At 41.1% G+C, this 20,975-nt stretch overlaps 1 protein-coding gene across 3 annotated transcripts in view; it reads left to right on the top strand.

Annotated features, from left to right (window-relative positions):
• The window catches only part of DOCK10 (dedicator of cytokinesis 10), a 304,971-nt gene extending 284,407 nt beyond the window's left edge, over positions 1–20,564 (top strand). For all 3 annotated transcript variants that reach the window (XM_068968164.1, XM_068968163.1, XM_068968165.1), the window contains exons 49-56: positions 376–498; positions 619–732; positions 8,775–8,921; positions 11,033–11,243; positions 12,912–13,102; positions 14,974–15,074; positions 15,721–15,859; positions 20,029–20,564. In XM_068968164.1, coding sequence (XP_068824265.1) covers positions 376–498; positions 619–732; positions 8,775–8,921; positions 11,033–11,243; positions 12,912–13,102; positions 14,974–15,074; positions 15,721–15,859; positions 20,029–20,145 — 1,143 coding nt within the window. In that variant the 3' untranslated portion in view covers positions 20,146–20,564. The remainder of the gene's footprint in view (positions 1–375; positions 499–618; positions 733–8,774; positions 8,922–11,032; positions 11,244–12,911; positions 13,103–14,973; positions 15,075–15,720; positions 15,860–20,028) is intronic.
• Positions 20,565–20,975: the final 411 nt, after the last annotated feature.

The raw sequence follows: 20,975 nt of genomic DNA, 5'->3' as shown, positions 1-20,975 counted from the left end.
GGACCGAACTGGAGAGGGAAAACAGTTTAGCTTGCAAACTATTTCATGGTGTCTGGGTGTGAATAAACAGGAGTTTGATCTAAGCCTGTGACTGTGGGAATAGAAAAAAAAAAAAAAAAAACCCTAACAGATCTGAATACGTTTCATAGATTTAAATGAGCAAGTTTGAGGGACTAATAAGGTTGTGGAAAGAGAAGAATCCTAGAAGACACCATTATACTTCCCGGGATGGATGTAACTGCCAGTTACAAAGATGAGGGACGCAGAAATCCCACTATGAAAAAGATTGACAGTGCAGTAGTTTCGGAAGCAAGTTTCAGGGATGGGACACAGTCTTCATTGTGCAAAATCTCATTTTCATTTGGGGAATTGCAGAATATCCTGGTGGAGCAGCTGTACATGTGTGTGGAGTTTCTTTGGAAGTCTGAGAGATATGAGCTCATCGCTGATGTCAACAAGCCCATCATTGCAGTCTTTGAGAAGCAGAGAGACTTCAAAGTAGGTGTTCTAAACCCAGGAGTTAGTTCAAATATCCTTCATTACACCAGAGAATTACTTACCATTTTCTATTTTTTATGTTGGCATCATCTTCATGAAACCCTTTGTTTCTGTTTTCAGAAATTATCCGACCTTTACTACGATATTCATCGGTCATACCTGAAAGTTGCAGAGGTGGTGAATTCAGAGAAGCGACTCTTCGGTCGCTACTATCGTGTGGCATTTTATGGGCAGGTAAGCTTCCTACTAATATGAGCTTTAATGTTGAGTAGTTGATTGCTGTCTTTCATTCTTAACGAGACATCTAACTATATGTGCCAAAGGACTCAGGGGGTGGGGTGAGGGTAGGGATATGTTTGGGTATATTTGAGTGTTTCTCTAGGTGTGAGGGTCTATGTGTTTAGCCAGAGAAATGTACTAAATTGAAAAATAAACGAGCAGAGCCCTCCCTGGGTCCTAATACAGATCGAGTTAAAATAGTGATTTTGAATTTCTTGAAGAAAGACGTCACTTCTTCAGCACCCTCCTCCAGTTCTCCCCAAAACGTCTAAATACAGGTTTACATCATATTTGAAAGTGAAATTTAATTGAATATTTTTAAGCAATGCAACCCATAACATTCCAGTAAATAAAAGGTTCCTAGGGGCTCTACCATATTAAAGCCATGAACTTTTGACTTTAAAATCATTCATTTTCTTTTCTCCTACTTTCAAATCATCACTGCTTCTCCACAGAAAGTAATCTGCTTGTTTTGTTTCTTATACTACAGGTCAATATCATTTCAAAGTGATTTTTCTCAGCTTACTGCATAAATAATGAACAAGATAGAAAATATTAGCTAGCCATAGCATTGGCCTAAAAGTAAAATGAACTTATGTTATATATTAATTATGAATGTCTCTGAGCAGTGCTTTAAGTGGGATAAACCCAAGGACCATCCTGTTTCTTTCCTGGAGGGCTTATAACCCTAATGTATTTCAGCATACATATTTCATACTATTACTTTCATGGAGAATCATTCCATCCTTTTATTTTCACAGTTGGAATGACTCTCAGCCCCTCTGTCTTCCATTTTTTTCTCCCTTCATGTAAAGCACAGTTTCACATGGCTTCTTGTCCTCCTCAGACTCTTTTCAGGCTGCAGATAAAAGCATCAAATTCAGCAAGGTCATTCTAAATCATTTACCACTGAAGTCTTTTGGAAGATATACATTGTCCTGTAATCACCAAAGGCAGTTTAAAAACTAAAACCTGAATTAATCAAGATGGCTGCTGTCTCCCTGGAAAGAAAAGTGTAGCCACTTACCATAAACAAATTAACCCAATGTAGATTTCCCCCACTGCCCAAGAGCATCAGGACTGTGGATACAGCGTACAGAAAGAAGCTAAGTTTACACATTTCTGAATTCCCAGGAAAAGAATCTGAACCATCTGAAGTGAGAGTGTGTACTGGGAGAGAAAAATGTGGGAATCTGCAGGAGAGGAGGAGAGAGAAAAGGACATGATCTTTCAAACCAGCAGTAAAGAAAAAACAAATAAGTCTTGACCTTAATGAAAGCTTCACAAGAAAAATGGCAGAAAACCCCATCAGGAAGGGAATGTGGGAGCTGAGGGATTGTAGGAGAAAGACAAGGGTTTTCCAGGAATGGCCACAAACTAACTGAGCAGTACAGAAGTGACAGACAAGATGTGAGTTCAGCAAACCTAGGTTTGAGTCAACAACTATTCGGGCGATCTTTCCAAAGAAAAAGTAATGAACTGCCATTAGTATTCTCTGGTCACAGAGACCAGAATGCGAACCTGATGGTTTCTCCAACCAACGTCTAAGATGCTGGTTACTAGGCAGGTGGAAACGAAACAATTATGCTCCTTTCCAATGAGATTTTAATGCAGATGTTTACTTTTTTCTTCTTTTGGTCTTGATTGTTCCAGGCTGTGGTAAGTTCTCTCTCTCTCTCCATTTGCATGCCCTAATAAGCCTCACACTTCCCTCCGTATGGTTTTACTGAACCTTAACTTCTTTGTGCAAATGTACATTCAGTACCAAGGTAAGATAATCCCACTTCCATTCATTTTGCAGTCATCCTGCATTTCTGGAACTAAATTGTGTTTATTCCAGTTATCTGAATTACAAAAATGTATACTTTGCTTTTCATATCTAATATCTTTCAGCACAGAGGTCGGTGTAGTATGAAAAGCTACACACACACACATACGCACACAGAGAAACATGGGCACCACATGTTTGATATATATGGATAGTAGACTAACTGTTGGAACTTGCCTGCTCAGTTCAGGCCACCAGAGTTGCAGCTGATTACGAAGAAAGCAGTGGGCAGAATTTCAAAAGCTGTAGTGACAGCCATTGGTGGGTATCTTCTGGGGTCCTTAAAGGACTATGCCTTTTCCAAATAAAATGAGTATTGTGGAGAAATAGGACTCTCTTTAGTAGTGAGCTCTGAGCATTCTAAAAGGTGGCAGTATTAATTCCCAGTATAAGTGATAAACTACAGTAAATCAGGTTAAGTCTCCTGAGATGTAAAAAGAATCTATGTAAAAAAAATTGGAGGACAAGCCAAAGGCAGTAACATAACAGCACCTAGAGATTTGTGACACAGGATTTTCCCTGTTATTTGAACTGTATGAACTTCCCATATTCAACCATTTTTTACTTACAAAGATGGCAATTTCGTGTGGCTCAAATAATTATTTTTGAAAAGAACTGGAAGTGAAAGTGTTCATAGCTCAGTTGTGTCTCTCTTTGTGGCCCCAGGGACTATAGCCTACCAGGCTCCACTGTCCGTGAAATTCTCCAGGCTACAATACTAGAGTGAGTAGCCACTCACTTTTCCAGGGGATCTTTCCCACCCAGCAATCAAACCCAGGTCTCCTACATTACAGACAGATTCTTTACTGTCTGAGCCACCAGGGAAACCCAACTGGCAAGGCAAATTCTTTCAGTATTCACACATTGTCCACAGCTCTGCTTCTCTGACTAGCACATACTTTTTTGTAATTCTTTAAATCCCTTCCCCTAGCCATATCATATCAGCATTTTCTACCTTCATTTGTAAATCTGAGGTCATGGGTCCTTAACTCACCTACTAAAAGAATACTTGGAAACCCCTCTAACTAAATAGACTCGGGAGGAAAGGGGAAGGATGGGAGAGAGCTACTTTCAAATGTCCTAACCTTGTTCTTTTTGCAGATTTCTCAGTAAAGTGTGCTGACCGTGCACCTGGCTGTTTTGCATGCTGCTAGTATCCTCAGTTGTCTTTGATTTGAAAGTCAAAGTGAGCTTAAAAAGCAAAGTGTCGTGTTAAATCTGCAGACCCAAGTACATGCCTGAACATGGTACTCTGTAAACTCAAACCCCAGCTGCCTTTGAACAAAGGAGAGCTAATGGAGGTCATTGTGATAAACAGCCACTTTGATGACTCCTCAGTCACCACTGTTCAAATGATATTCAGATACCTGCCCCCAGACACCAAATGGAGAATGTGACCTATTGTGTTCAATGACAGCAGGCAATGCACGTCACTTCATATTTGATGATAAAGAAATGACCAAATAGATTGGCACATTCCTCGAACGTGTGCAGAATGAAGGTGCTAAAAATCTAAGAGAAAATCTTGACTATTTCACTAGCATAATCCCCATGGTCAAACATAATTTAAAATCTCGACTATTTCACTGGCATAATCGCCATGGTCAAACATAGTTTCCTTTTCATCATAGTACCTTATGTCCCTGTAAAATTCACTTTTTAATATTCAAACTGATGTCTCAAAATCATGCTCCAAGGATTATGGGAATATAATATGTGATCACCTCGTTGCCTCCACAAAGGCCTTTGTATAAATATTTTTTAGTGTCCCCTGTAGACTAGTGCTTTCACTTTACAGGGTTGACTAGAGTAATGTTATGTCTGCTGTGAGCCAGACCCTGGAAAAGAATTCGGCAACTGTTCTTTTGTGGCAAGAACTTTAAAAACGCAAGTCTTGCATAGCATGACTTTTGTAATCCAACACCCTGGCATCATTGACTATGGAAATTTTACACAGAGCTGACTACATGAAACATCCCCCCAAGTGTCCCTGAAGTACTCATTGTAAGAGTAATGAATTGCCAGTAGTGATCAAACAACCACTGTAATCAATGAAATCCTCAGGCTCTGGTATTTAGCATGAAAGCAAGTAAGTGAATGCTCATTGCATAACTTAAAACATCAGATGGCCCTGGGATGAAATGAGTAAAAGGCCTGGGGGAATTTGATTCTATTCATCAAAGGATTGATTCTGTGATTCTGTGATTCTCAATCATGCCTACATGGGTGTAGATACATTTTAAAATCTTGATAGAAAAGGGGATTGGGGGTCGGAGGAAAGAGCATTTGTATTGTGTACAACCATCACCTTCATGTCAGTGTATGATATACCCTTCTGGCTCCCCTCTTATATGAAAGTCACTGAGGAACATATATATATACTAATAATTGTGTTCATATTTGGGTTCATATTTCTGTGAAACCATTTCTCTGCATCTGTGAAGTTTTTCTTTTCTTAGTATTCAGCCTGTTATGATTTTCTGACCCGTCTTTTATACACTAGATTCCTCTTTGGATGCATTCCTCTGTGGGCACCGAATCAGTGGAATATAATAGCAGGGGCACTTATATGTGATGTCCCAGTAATGATCTAGAGCTATTGCAGGATTCTGAAATACCTACCAAAACATCTAAGAAGGAGCCGGTGATTTTGTTGTCAATTTGTTGAAGTATATTTTTATCGTAACCTGTTGCCTTGAAGTTTCATAATCTGTGCATGTTAACTCTACTGACTCAAAGTCCGTGTTTAGCTAGGACACATGCTGATTCCTAACCACGGCAGATCAGGGAGTTGTTGCTGTGTAAAGTGACACTTTAAAAAGTCAGACTAGCTAGGGAAATGCAGAGGTCACATTTCCTGATGCTTTGAAATGCACTTTTCTCATCACTTCAGAGCAAAAGCAAAAGAGAAACTGCCTCTAGGTTTTCTTCACCTTGGGTCCTCATTTATAAGTCAATTATTTCATGGACAGAGCATTAAACTTCCTTAAGATCGTCTCCTATTCCTCACTGGGTTTTGCTTTAATGCTTTCCTTGGGTAAAAGGCAAGCTCACATCCTAACCATTTTCAGAGCTGCCATTTCTCTGGCTCCATAAGCTCTTACACAAACTCTGGCAGATAGCAGGTTAACATTTATTCTGCTACACCAGCTCCTTTCTATTCACTTTATAAAATAGTCTCAATAGGTTTGTATCTCCATGTTCTATAAATTGATTAATTCTAATCATAATTCTTTCTGATCAATCACTTACCAAATTACCAAAATAAGCATCAGTAGTCTATTTACAATAAGGAAAAGTATCATTCCCAAGCAAGAGAACTTGAGTATGTATTTTTAAGCACTCAAAGCTCAGTTAAACTATTTACCTCATATTGTGTGTATATGTGTGTGCTCAGGATTGTCTGACTCTGCCACCCTAGGGACTGTAACCCACCAGGCACCTCTGTCTGTGAGCTTTTCTCAGCAAGAATACTGGACTGGGTTGCCATTTCCTCTTCGAGGGATCTTCCTGACCCAGGGATCAAACCTGTATCTCCATTGCAGGCGGATTCTTTGCCGCCAAGCCACCAGGGAAGCCTTGCCTTATATTAGCCAGAACTCAGATTGCTTTGACAATGTTTTCCTTTATTACTGTTATCACTGTTATCCTCCTCGTAGCCAACAATCACCGGTAGCCTATTGTGTCCTGGGCACTGCCCTTAGGGTCTCCTAAGTCTTAAGTCTGTACTGTTTCCCATCCTCCAGACCAAGGAATAAAAATGAAAGAAAGTCACAGGTCAAGACCACGGCCACAAAGTTCATACGAATGACAATACTGTTCTTACCACTCCTTTTCTGCTAACTCTGGACTCAGAAATTTGTTAGGGGAAAAAATTCACAGTGAAAATATTTCTTTGTGCTAGTTTTCACACCTTGATAAAAAAATCTTTTCCTGGAATTTGGAAACTTTTCTCATTGAAATGGAAGTGGTAAATGTTGCTTGAGCTATTGCCCTGTGGGGATTCTGGTTGATGGCCTCAGAAGTCAGCTCTCTTTTGTGTCAGTCTGTCAATTTTAGCCACTTACTTCTGACCTTGAATCAGACAAAACTCCATAAAGCATCAACAGAAAAAAACCTAGCAGGCTGGAAATCATGTGGGATAGGATCAGACCTCACTACCCCTACAGAGTCCAGAAGAATGATAAGGAGAGGCTTTTCATGCTTTTAACATCACACATCACTGTTTTAGCAGTCTGTAGTCAAGGTACTCACAATCCGCTATATTGATCTTGAACATTTCTCAGAGAAATTGTTCAGTAAAAACACCTGTACCGAAAACAATGGAATCTTTTCAAGCTTTACTTGGTGTAAATACAAGTGCAAATACATGCTTTTAAGATGTATGCTCTCTAAGAACTGCCTCATTCATCTGTTTATTCATTCAACTAACGAGCAGGGGTGTCTCTGTTAAGACCAGGCACTGTGCTAAACACTGGACACACAGTGTGGAACAAGACACGTTCCTGCCTTCAAAACGCCCAGAGTCGATCAGGAAACAGGCGATTACCTGCTTAACAGGAAGTGTGCTGGTGAATGTGCCTTGTTCCTTGTCGTCAGTTACAGCCCATTTATGATACCAAGTATACTCTTCGTGATGGTCAGACACCAATGAAAGCGCTTTGCAATATATAAAGCACCATACCGATGTCAGCTGTAATCAGTATTCTTAGATCACCTCACATTAGCTGTGGGGGAAACAAAAAGAAACCAGCATTGGAATATTTTACCCATTTTTTATATAATGAGTATGTTTTTAATGGTCAAAAATATAAAACAAGCACAAAAAAAGTATAGCTGAGATATTTTATGACCTCTAGTATCTTCACTCAGCCCTTAAAAGTTATTTTCTGGGCTTCCCTAGTGGCTCAGTGGTAAAGAATCCGCCTGCCAGAGACGCCATTCAATCCGTGATCTGGAAAGATCCCGCAAGCCACGGGGCAACTAAACCCATGGGCCGAAACTACTGAGCCTGAGTTCTAGAGCCAGGCAGCCACAGCTCCTGAGCCCATCTGCCGCAACTATGGAAGCCCGCACGCCCTAGAGGCCGTGCTCCGCAACACGAGAAGCCACCGCAGTGAGAAGCCCGTGATCCCAAAGAGAGAGCAGCCCCAGCTCTCCGCAACTAGAGAAAAGCCCGCGCAGCGACAAAGGCCCAACACAGCCAACAAAATTATTTTTTTTTTTTTAAGTTGCTTCCGTAGGGTAAACTCTGCAGCCAGAAGATTCCAGATGCACTCGGGTTCTTAACTGCAGACTTTCTCCAGTTATCTGAAGCCACATGTCTTCCATAGGAAAAAATGCCTCTGTGTCTCTTCAATGAGAAAGAATTATAAAGATTGCCCCCGGTATCCTCAAAGGAATCTTCCCTTCCCCAAAACAAATAAATAAATTAACAGAGCTTAAAACCTACTTGCTCCTATGACATAAAAATGATGACATGGTTAATTTACCACTTTCAATCTTATGAGGTCTAGCTTTGCAAGAATGTAAGCAATCTATCAGTAAAGTGAATTGAATGATGAAATTGCATACAGCCGAGTTGCATCGGGCCCCTCGTGAAATATTAATGTAAAATAATTTTTACAGTAGCAGTACTAGGGAGCATAACACAAGTAATTTTTGTTATGGCTTTTATCTCAGAGGATGTGGGATGCGGATCAACCCATTTAGATCCCTTCATGTGCCCCTGTAGTTTTTCCTATGCTAGTTTCCAAGACTTTCAGAAGTGTTGATTAAAAATGATACCGCTCTTTGAAAAAAATACCAGCATACTTCAGACTTTGTGTCCTACACCAAACTACCACAGGAGGGCATTCTTCCCCTAAAATATATAACAAGCAGGGATTACCAGTGATTTCTATTAATAGAGAAAAATATGTGGAAGGTACCTCTGGAGGTTCTTTGGTCTGACTGGGGAATATTTGCATTAATGACTGTTTCTAATATGATATTTTGCTTTCTTCACTTCATTTTTCTCTGATTGTGAATTTTATAGGGAGCTAACCTGTGGCATGGATGACAACCAAAAGACTGGCTGTAATATCGAAGTAAATGGTTTTTGTTTAGCTCATGACTTGCAGTTGGAGTTCTCTAGTAAAACTGGTGGTTCACTATATGTCTTCTGTAGGGATTTTTTGAAGAAGAAGAAGGCAAAGAGTATATTTATAAAGAGCCTAAGCTGACAGGTCTCTCTGAGATTTCGCAAAGACTGCTCAAGCTCTATGCAGATAAATTCGGCGCAGACAATGTGAAGATAATCCAGGACTCCAATAAGGTAGGAGAATATTCGTGCAGATGCAAGAACTGATTTCCTTTATTCTTCACTACATTTATTAAAGTTTTAAATTTTTGCCTGACTATGCAAAGCAAACTACCTAAGCTCTTTTGGTTGTTTGTTTATTGGTTGACTGATTGGTGATGGGAGGGGGAGAGTCGAAAACTTTGTACATGTGTATTTGAGTAGCTTTTAGATAATCTTAAAAACAATTTACCAGCCCCTGCCCCCCTCCCATGGTTTGTTTGCATTTGAATAGCAACCAAAGGGTTAAAGTGATTGAGCCCCATCATGGGCTGGGAGAAAATAGCAAGAAATTATTTATTCAGTCATGGAGGTCTTCCTGGGTCATAAGAATTTTGAAATCTATCCTCTTGTGACAGTACCAGACTTGCCAATCCCATTGTACTAAGCTACAAACATCCAACTAACCTCCTCCCGGCTCCAGAAAGCAAACACTTACATCCTCTAATGAGATTACTCAGAATCTTTCTAATACACTTTTATTCATTTAGCCAACCTTAATTGAATACCTACTGCATTCTAGGCCCAGAACTAGGAGCTGGGGCAGTCTCTTCCTTCCAGAGCTCACAGTTCACACGGGGCTAGGAAAAGGAGGATGTGTGCAAAGAGCTAGTTAAATAGAGTGCAGTGAAGTACCATGGGAGACACAGTCTACGCCTTCAAGTCATACAGGGAAAGCTCAGGGCTGGGGGCTCCCTAAATAGCTCATTCTTGGTTGGGCGATGCTTCACAGAGGGCATGATGTTTGAGCTGGGGATTGTGAGGTGAGAGGTGAGAAGGTATTTGCTGGAAGCAAAGGGTATTTGAGAAACCAGCACATGCAGTGATGGTTGGGTGTTTAGGGGAAGATGTGTTTGAGCAATGGGAGGTCTTTGAAGCACAGGTTGGATAGAAGAATGTGACAGAAGATGGAGCTAGAGAAGACAGTTTGCACTCTATTCTATTGGCCTCTGTTGGGCTACAGAAGAGGTCTTTTATCCTTTTCCTCTTTTACAAAGCTGGTATTTAGAAGGATATACCATCTGGATATAAGATTAGATTTCTGAACCTGGGCGGAAGTTGTTACAAATGTGGTCATTCTTAACTTGAAAGCTGCAAACTCCTTCCCCCTAAAGAGGGACAAAACTCAAACCACTGTCATTGTCTCCCTCCTACATGGAAAGTAGAAGCAGCTCCTAGTGGTGAGAGAAATGCCGAATTTGGTGTCAGAACAATTGGAGCCTTCATTCCAGCATGCTACCACTTAGCATGGTGGTCCATCCTTGAGAAGTTGGTTGGTCACTCTGAGCCTCCATCTTTTAATCTGTAAAAATGGTTATAATTATATCCATCCTACAGTAGCATTACAAATTAATTCACGAACCTCCTCAAATCTCCTGAATTAGATAAGCAGTGGATGGGTGAACGGATGGAGAAAGCTGGAAGAAGTTTAAAAACTTCAAAAAATCATTAGAAAAGAGGCAGGGAGTGGGGAGGACCTTTTGCCTATTTTCCATGCTATTTGTCAAGCCTACTCACCAAAGCAGAGTTAGTTTAAAAAGTTATATAGAATAACTTATTGCAGATTAGAGAAGGCGAGGAATTGAAAAGAAAAATGTTTGCAACCACGTGACAGGTTATCAGTTAATCTTCTAAACCAGTGAGAAACCTCCTAACACATTACAAGCCCATAGCTCATGGCTCCAGTCTAGGTAACATGGCTAATTATAGAGAGAAAAAGAGAGATATTTCCACTCTTAACATGCTTGATTCAAGCCAAAGATGAAGATATTGAATACAGAAAAGAAAGAAAATAAAAGATGAAATATTATGTCATAGCCAAGTACTTTTATTTCAGAGCCCCAGGGACTTAGCACGCTGGCTCCGATTTGCTCTGTCACCATCTGGCTGCTTGACCGCAGTCCAGCCAATTACTCTTTCTGTGGTTTCCATTCACCCAGCCCTCAGATGATGTCATTGGCCATTTTCATCCAAGGGAAAAGGGACGGCTCAGGACGCCAAGCTGCAGGGGTACTGGGCTCCCCGCCTTTCTTCCAGGAGCACCCCAGGCCCACCACTCTTTCTCTGCCCACAATGTGTTAAAACAGGTGAACCCCAAGGATTTGGACCCCAAATACGCCTACATCCAGGTGACCTATGTGACGCCATTCTTTGAGGAAAAGGAAATAGAGGACCGGAAGACAGACTTCGAAATGCACCACAATATCAACCGCTTCGTCTTTGAGACACCCTTCACGTTGTCAGGCAAGAAGCACGGTGGCGTGGAGGAGCAGTGCAAGCGGAGGACCGTCCTGACAAGTAGGTGCCGGTCCCCAAGTGCATGTCCCCCTGCAGGGTCCTGGGTTAGGCTGGACTCAGGAAATCAAGACCCTTCAGCCTTGCAGCGTGCATGCATTCGTGCTAAGTCGCTTCAGTCAGGTCTGGCGGGCTTCAGTGGACTGTAGCCCGCCAGGGTCCTCTGTCCCTGGGATTCTCCAGGCAAGAATACTGGAGTGGGTTGCCATGCCCTCCTCCAGGGGATCTTCCCAACCCAAGGATCGAACCCAGATCTCTTACCTCTCCTGCATTGGCAGGCAGATTCTTTACCACTAGCACCACCTGGGAAGCCCCTCAATCTTGCAGACAAGGACCCAACATGTGCTAACTTGAAAATGTTTCCCAGGAAGCCCAGACTTCCTCTTGTCCCTTCTCTTTGGAAACAAGATACCCTTGACAAGTCAGCCAAAACAGAAACTGTCATAAAGTCACTTTATCCGCTGCTTCCCTTTAGATCTTCTAGTGGTGATGGTCATGGTGTCTTGGGAAAGGCACTCTGAGCATTCCTCTCCTCTCTCCCTGAACCTACCCTCAGTTATTGCAGAGTCAACTGCTCTCAGAATTGTGTGCTTTGGGGCAAGATTCTAAACCACTCAGGAATTCAGGTTTCTCATCTGTGAAACAGATGCAGAGGGATTTCCTCCACCATCCCTTCCGTACTATCTAGATCTATTCTATGAGCTGGTCATCCTTTCCACAGACATTCAAAAAGTGCCTATAGGTGTTGGACACTGTTCTGAGCGTTCAAATAGATAAAACACAATTCCTGCCTTCAAGGCACTCACTGTCTGATAGGAAAAAAGAGCCAAGTAAAGCAAGACTTTTAGGTGAGCCCAGCATGAGAAATGAAATGGGAACCCCCCCAGAGAGGAACTTAAGGCAGTCTTGGGTTTTGGGGAATGAACACAGGCATCTGAATGAATGAGACTCAAGACATCTTCAGAGGTGAGCAGTCCTGGTTTTGCAGTAGGTACGTGGCTAGCAGCCACATCCAAACTATGAGAAAACAGTCACCTTCAGTAAACTTTACCAGAACTTTTGTAATAAAAAAAGAAACTAGAACAAAGTTATTATAGTATATGCTTGTTGTTTAGTCCCTAAGTCATGTCCGACTCTTGTGACCCCACAAGGCTCCTCTGTCCATGGGATTTCCCAGGCAAGAATACTGGAGTGGGTTGCCATTTCCTTCTCCAGGCGATCTTCCCAATCCAGGGACTCAACCTGCATCTCCTGCATTGCAGGAAAAGCCTTTACCACTGAGCCACTGGGGAAGCCCCATAGTATGTGCTTCTCAGTATCTATTTAAGCATTCTTTATTGTGACTCAATGTAGTTTTTATTTGAACTAAAGTTGTGGTGGAAACTATCATCTTTTCAGCGTTTAGAGACTCTAAAGGTCTAGGCTAGCCTTGGCAATGAGGAGATGTTGCTAGTGAAGTGGGGAAGAGCATGCCAGGCAAAAGTAGCTGGGAGAAAAGTAAGAGGTGTGTGAGAGCATGGCACACAGGAGAAAAATAGCTCACATACATAGAGAACATGCAGGATAGAATGCTCTGAGTGCAAAGACTCAGGGTCATCCTGACCTTCAGGGGAACCCGTGACTTTTCACTAGCCCTTGACCTTGAAATGCTCTTGTATTGCTTTTGTGCAGCGAGTCACTTGTTCCCCTACGTGAAGAAGAGGATACAGGTTGTCAGCCAGTCGAGCACAGAACTGAATCCCATTGAAGTGGCGATTGATGAGATGTCCAAGAAAGTTTCCGAGCTTAATCAGCTTTGCACGATGGAAGAAGTGGATATGATCAGACTGCAGCTCAAACTGCAAGGCAGTGTCAGTGTAAAGGTGAGCGCCACCCAGAGCTGAGAGGCCCATGGTCAGTGGAGCCTAGTACAAAAATGATGCCCCTTGGAATTCTTTGACAAAGAGTATAAGAGACATGTTTCTGTTTTTGATACCATCCAACACCTTTATCTGAATCTTTAAAATGTTGTTTCTTTGTGGAGGTACATTAGTGGTGCCAAACACCTAGAGATAAAATCTTCCTTAGGTTTTAGCTAAAATAAAACTTTTTTTTCAACTCTCCTTTCCCATCTTCTCTGGATAAACTGTGTTCTATATTCTAAGTTCTAACAAGTGAATTAATGAATGAATTAGCATGGCTTTTTAAAATCTGTCAGGGACAGACTTATAAAATTGTTCAAAACCAAAAATGTTCAAATGTTTATTCATTCATAAATGTGCATCAGTATTTATGTCAAGGTCCTGAGAGGAAGCAGATGGCCTGTTCCCAGTGAGGAAATGAAGAGAATATAATTAAATAGACTCTTTTGAGAATGTATAAGCAGTATTTAGGAAAACCAAAGAGGGCAGGCACTGGGGCATAAGACTGAGGGACTATCACCCTCCCCAAACCTGAAGACTCAGGGGAGAGAAGAGTTAGTGGAAGAAGGGAGAGAGGTGAAAGCCAACGCATGATAGACAGACACAGTTTCTACTGGGGAATTGCAAAGAGGAAGCCATGGGCCTAAATACTCTGACAGGGCTGAGACTAGGGTGCAGTGAGCGAGGCATCTCCCTTGGGCACAAAATTAAGGGAGCATCAAAAAATTCGGTAATCAAGATAAAATACTACTTTAATGCTCCATGTCTAAAAATCAAAAGTAACTTCACAAAACCAGGTTGAACAAAGTATTAAAATTTTAAATAAAGGCAGGCCAGCCACAGTGCCACACAGAGCCATGCAGGAGGCTGAGGCCGAAGGAAAACTCAGTACCACTGACCTTGATGCTGGCCTGGCTCTCCTCTTCCCTGCCCACCCCTTGTCTGTATGCCCATGGCTGACTCAATGATAATAATTTCTTTAAAGCCAGAAGGTAAAAGAGCCATTGTTTCACTCCAAATGGGACAGCTTCCCTCAGCACATGGCTGAGCAGAGGAAGGTTGAGAGGGATCCGAAGAAACTAAGGGAAGAATTCTGAATGGCTCGTCCTCTCTACCATGCGGGCAGCAGCTGGTGATCAAAGCCCCCTGAAGATGCCTCAAATACAGCGTTGGCTTCCTCCTTCTTTCACCTCATTCTTCCCAGCCCCACAGTGACAGGCAAGGATCATAAGCTCTAAAGAATGCAAACCCCTTCACTAATGAGAGCCTATACATGCTTGTGAGCATGACCAGCTCCTGGCTTTGTGCCTTCATTCAGCAAATCTAGAAAGTCCCTCCTTGGACCAGAATCTGCCAGACTGTCCAGTGAGACACGATAAAACAGTGGTTCCCGGCACGATGCCAAGATCACGCGCACTGTGGAATGTCTCTTATTAGTAGCTGTGTGTTTGCTTGAATGTTTATAGGGGAAAAAGTGACTAGCCCAGCAAAAATTTGACTTCACAGATGTTGAATTTATTTAAGTAAATAAAGATGAGTCTAGTTTTCAGAGTTATTAGGAAAATAACAGTGCTTGCCGAATTTGTGGATATAGCAAAAACATGACATGGTGGCCACACGACTGAAGTTTAGGAAGGATGGCAATGAAGTGTGGAGTTCAGATGCGTCCTCTAGCAGCTCACTGACTGGTCTAGAGACAGCAGATAAGACAGATACAAGGGGATGTGAGAGAGTTAGGGGGGCCACATGGTGGAGGCTCCTCTTTCTAGCCATGGAGAGGACTCCATGGAGGAGATATTACCATTCTTAGCCAATTCTCTTCTCCCCAATAGGTTAATGCTGGACCAATGGCCTATGCGCGGGCTTTTCTTGAAGAAACCAATGCAAAGAAATACCCTGACAACCAAGTAAAGCTTTTGAAGGAAATCTTCAGGTAAGACTTTCTCTGTTGAGCTGTTCTTCCTTGAATTCCTTCAGACAGGGCGTCATGAATGAATGACCCCAGGGAGCCACCTGACAGACCCTCTCCTCCATAGCCTAGTTTATCAGCAGCCTGACTTCAAGTTGCCACTTTCTTATCTTGTTTTCTTTTAATATTTATGTATTTGGCTGCGTCAGGCTTTAGTTGAGGCATACAGGATCCTCATTGCATACGCAGGATCTTTCCTTGGGGTGCATGAGCTCTCTAGTTGTGGTGTGTGGGGCTTACTTGCCCCACATATATGTGGAATCTTAGTTTGCCTGACCAAGGATCAAACCCACCTCCTCTGCATTGCAAGACAAATTCTTAACCCTTGGATCACCAAGAAAGTCTCTAAATTGCCACTTTCTGAAAGTGAAAGAAAGTGAAAGTCGCTCAGTGGTATCAGACTCTTTGCGACTTCAAGGAATATACACTCTATGGAGCTCTCCAGGCCAGAATACTAGAGTAGGTAGCCTTTCCCTTCTCCAAGGGAGCTTCCTAACCCAGGGATCAAATCCAGGTCTCCCACATTCCAGGCAGATTCTTTACCAGTTGAGCCACCAGGGAAGCCACATTCTAGGGTTGCTTGTTAATTTGCTTATTGCCGTCACTAAAGGCAATTTGCAGATGCGTGTGGCCAGGCCTTGGATGTGAATGAGCGCCTCATCAAGGAGGACCAGCTGGAGTACCAGGAGGAACTGAGGTCCCATTACAAGGACATGCTCAGCGAGCTCTCGGCAATCATGAATGAGCAGGTGAGGCTTTCCCCTTCTATGCATAGGAAGTGCCCATTTTTATCTCCCATGCCACAAAGACAGGAAAGAGTCTCTTCCTTTTCCTGCTACTGAAATCCCTGCACTTTCACGACACCTTGTTGCTGAGCTGTTCTCTCCCCCATGTACATCACCCCTTGACTCAAAGGAGAGAGATCAGATTGGAGAAAAATCTGTAGAAAAAGAAAATTGAGAACCCAGATGCTTTCCAGTTTTCAGAGATATTTATCGAAACCAGATGTGTGTTGGTTTTCTAGAACAGATGACGCCTAGTTAGACAACAAGAGCACTGGGTGACGTTCCTGCCAGAGTTTATTACCATGCCCAATGCCCCTGATTCAGGACCTCACAACCCCCAGGCTGGGATGTGCAGTTCCACAGTACTGCCACTAGGGGTCTCTGCACCATTCTCAGGAAGAAGGCAGGAACTTAGGGTCCTGGACTTTTATGGTCAAGGTTGCCTCTACAGAGGCTGAGCCCCTAGAAGATATGCAGATTGGGATAAACTTAACCCTCCATTCCACAAACAACTCATTCATGATTTCAGTATGTTCCATAAGACTGCACAAAATGTGGACATTCAATAATCACTACTTTGGAGGGTACTGAGAATCAAGTGGTCAAAACCAAGTTCAGTTTGTCTGGGCCTACTTCCAGCATCCATCAGCCCTCACACTACACCTGGACGTCTCTTCACCCATGGTCCCTTCAAGGAGTTAGATGTGTTCTTTATAGAATAATGAGGGGGGGAACTTGAGCTAATCTCCCAGTAGTGCCTCATGCATGGTGGCCATTCATTAAGTATTAATTCCCTCTCCTTTCCTGAAATGGAAAATAGGGTTTAGTGTTATTAATAAATAACACTATCACAAAACATGAAATGTGTCATACCCTTCTTTTATTCTGATTAAATACTTTTTTCTCTTCTTTTCCATCTCCTTCTACCCACACTTTAAGTTCTCCATAGCAGTTAGAGAAAGAAATGGTTATTTGACTTGTGTTGCAAAGAAAAAAAATCTCCCTGGATAGGATTTTTAGTGGAGAAAGTGTTGGTGTGGAATTGTTAAGGGGTGATGGGAATTAAATACTCAGGAGTGATGCCTTAACAGATGGGGAAATCATAAATCTGAGAGTGAAACAAAAAGAACAAGCAATTGGAAAAGATGACAAAGAAATGCTTGTTTCCAACTGTAAATTGCATCTGACCTTGAAACTTTGGGCAAAAATGCTTTTCTCTTTTTTTCCTGGCAGCTCTGTCGCGGTCCATGTTTATACAGCTTCTGTTCCTCTGTGTCTAGTATTTCCCTCAGTACTGTAAGCAAAAGTGGTATGTTTTTCTTTCCTTATGTCTACTCTGTCCTTTGTGGCCTTCTGGTCTACCTGTTCCTTTTCCCCAGACACCTCCATAGTCACAAGCGTTCTGTAAATGCTTATTTTTGTTTCCATTTCAAGGTAGGTCAGTATTAAAATCAAAAGCCTATTAAAATCAAAAAGCTAATTAACAACTTAGTGTTTAAGAGAAAAAATATGTCCTATCAACTTCTAAAATATATTTGAGCTCATTTGTATCCAAAATGAAGATTCATTATATCTCAAAGGGCTAAAAAAGAAAACAAACAAACAAAAAAAAACAGAGACAATGACCAGGTGATTTAGAGGGAAGAAAATAACTTTTTTTCTAGAAAACTTTTGCTAACAGAAGCAGAATTTGACTCTGGGTTTCCTAGAAACTGACGTAAAGAAACTAATGGATTACACAGGTCTTGTTATTTAGCAAAAGAAATAGATCTGTTGGCAGGAAAGATAAACTTTCTCCTGGTCCTGAGCCTCTATAGTGATTTGTCACATACATTTTATATATGGACAATGACTACACTGTTCGTGATATCCTAAAAAAAAAAAAAGTTTTCCTTAAAAATGTCTAACTCTATTATATGGCCATTCCACATTTCCATCTTAGATTAAAATGAGGAAAAAAATATTCACTTCTAACTCTGAAGAGGAGATTCTAGAAGAGACACTATTTAATTGATAATTATCAACCATAAGTTTAAGTTAACCATAGCCAAACTATGTATTCTGCAGCAAAATGAGCTGTCTTTATGACAAATATTGATAAGTGTCTTGAGTTGGTTGTAATGTCAGAAATAGCAAAGGATGGGGTCCTTAAAGTCCAAAGTAGTTTTAAAAAGTGGGTGTAAATCTCATTTCAGATTTATAACAAAAAATGTTTGCTTCTTTCCTCAGTATTTTTCCTAAAAAGGCATTTGACCCTAATGTTTGGGTTGGCACTCTAGTAGAGTGATGGGTAGTCAAATTTTAGCATAATCCTATAATGCATGAATGAGCCTTAATCTGCGATGCGTGAATACCTTTACATACCTCCATACTCATCCACGTATTCTGGAAACAGATACATGCATAATTACAGTGAAGAGAGGAATTCTACCATTAAACTTGTTAACAATAGAAAGAGTTAGAATGGATAGACAGACATAGAAAAACAGAAATATAATTGATTATGCAGTTCCTTCCGAGAGTGTCCAGAAAAGTCTAAGGTAAAAGGCAAATACTAAAGCCACTGCTTAATGAAAGTACCTTCAGTATAAGGAGTGGGATGGAGCGGGATGAAGTAGACACTCATGTGTGAAAATGGGGATGGGGACACGGAGCTGCTAAAGCGACAAGCAGGCAGTCACTTTTCAGACAGCACCTTTTCAGACAGCCAGCAGGCCAAGCTATTTTATAAATGGCCAAAAACCATAAAAGCCTCTTTTGATGGAGGCCAAAGTAATACATGCAACTATTGGGTGAAACATAAGATGCTGATTTGCTGTCTGTTTTAACGTTTAAGAGGATGACAGCATAGTGAAGTCAACGCTGGTAACAGATAGCAAATATTAAAAAAAAATAAAACGGGCGGGAACACATCTATTCTGTTATGGTGCCAAGCAGGCCAGATCCAAAGGCAAGTTGCTTTTTGAGTTTCAGATACATTGTTTGCCAATGTATTTAAACAGAACTTGTGACACTGATCATAAGGAGAACTTATTGGTAGTATAAGGTACATGGACGCTGTGGGGACAGAGAAGCCATTGTCTCCCGGAAAAGCAGGAGAGCCAAAGCCTGGTAATGTGTAAAGTCAGTGAGAAAAACAGGAATTTTAAATATTCATTAAGCCTCTCCTGCACCAGGGTTTTAGAGGTGCCTGGGGTTTCTGGTATTGTTATTGTGTTCGCATATCATTAGTTGAACAGATCTGACAGGGAAGTACAGTTAGGGCGTATTAACATTATTTTCAAAAGCAAAATCAGGTCAAGGTAAATTTTCTTTTCCTCCTATTTCCATTAATGCAAACATTTTAATGAAGCTTCAGATGTTTTCTTTGGGGGCAGATTTTGACAATACTTATTATGACTTTTGCAAATAAAATAAAATTCCAGAATTACTCAAACACATCGTAAGATTCATTCACATTTAAAAACATATCTGATAGTTGAAGAGAATCAGGAAACTATTTTAAATCTGGTCAACATGGCTGAGATGTAGGCTGGGGTAAAAAAGCTCTTCAGGTTATACAGAGTGAAGTAAGTCAGAAAGAAAAACACCAATACAGTATATTAACACATATATATGGAATTTAGAAAGATGGTAACAATGACCCTATAGGCGAGACAGCAAAAGAGACACAGATATAAAGAACAGACTTTTGGACTCTGGGAGAAGGCAAGGGTGGGATGATTTGAGAGAATAGCATTGAAACATGTATATTACCTTATGTGAAATAGATCACCAGTCCAAGTTCAGTGCATGAAACAGGGCACTCAAAGCCGGTGCACTGGGACAACCCTGAGGGGTGGGATGGGGAGGGAGGCGGGAGGGGGGTTCAGGATGGGGGACACATGTACACCCATGGCTGATTCATGTCAGTGTATGGCAAAAACCACTACAATATTATAAAGTAATTAGCCTCCAATTAAAATAATTTTTTAAAAAACTCAAAGAAGTTTGATAAGAGCATTTTCAAAATTTGCAGATTCCTTGTAGGGAAATTTTTAAGTCAGTGTTCTGGGTTTTGCTCTTGTATTTGAAGTTATTAACACAGACCTCTCTATTATTGTTTTATTGCATTGTGTTTGTCCTGTCTGAAGATTACCTACCGGGACGACCCATCAAAGCGAGGAGTGGAGCGAACTTGCACTCGAGTAATTAACAAGGCGGCTCCCTCTCTGCCCACGGTCTCTGTCTCACCCAGTGGAGAAGTTTGAGAAGTCCGCAGTGTCGGACACTCCTCCTTCAAGGGAACTCTGAATTTGCAGCTAATCTCGGGGAAGAGAAAGATAACATTTAATTTATTTGAAGTTTTTATGGTGGTGTTCATATTGTTTTTTACCTCGCTAGCTTGAGAATTTTGCCAGTCTCCAGATTTGCACATTTCTTACATTTTTTTTTTCCTTTGAGTGACGTCGATCAAGCCAAGCTGAATATTTGCTATGAAATTCCAATGAATGTGTAATTCAAAAGCTGACTGTAAGTCTGCTGTCGTCACATTATGTTCAATACCCCGTCCTCGCACACATATTTTGAAGGTCAAAGTGAATGTTTTTGTAACATTTAAGCGTATTTCAGATGTAAATAGAAGATTGTAAAATATATGGTTTTTACCAAATTTAAAAGAACCTTTTTAGGTATTACTTATGACAGTGCTAAAATTATACGAATAACATTTCAGATACTGTTATATTAAAATATTTGTGTATGTGTACAAAAGTGTTGATAAATACTAATCTTTAAAGTTTGTGGAGTTTCTTTATTTGTAATATATGTGCTCTTAAAAGCAATGAGATGTGAAATTATGGAAGCCTTTTGTTGTTCATAGAAATAAAAAACAATACAATTGTTTTTGTTGTTCATAGAAATTTAAAAAAAATACAATTACTTTGCATCTGGTTCCCTCTTGAAGAGTGGGAGAGTTGCCACTAAAAGTGGTTCCTGGGACCGGGCAGCTGCTGAATGCAGTCTTACTTATGATTTATGATGCCTTCGCAAGAAGTCAGGACAAGGACTTGAACCTCAGCTGGACAAAGATTCAAAGATC

The sequence above is a fragment of the Capricornis sumatraensis genome, chromosome 3 (assembly GCF_032405125.1).
Source record: "Capricornis sumatraensis isolate serow.1 chromosome 3, serow.2, whole genome shotgun sequence".
Lineage (NCBI taxonomy): Eukaryota > Metazoa > Chordata > Mammalia > Artiodactyla > Bovidae > Capricornis > Capricornis sumatraensis.
The sequence above is the reverse complement of the archived record's forward strand: the minus strand, read 5'-3'. Positions and strand labels throughout refer to the sequence as shown.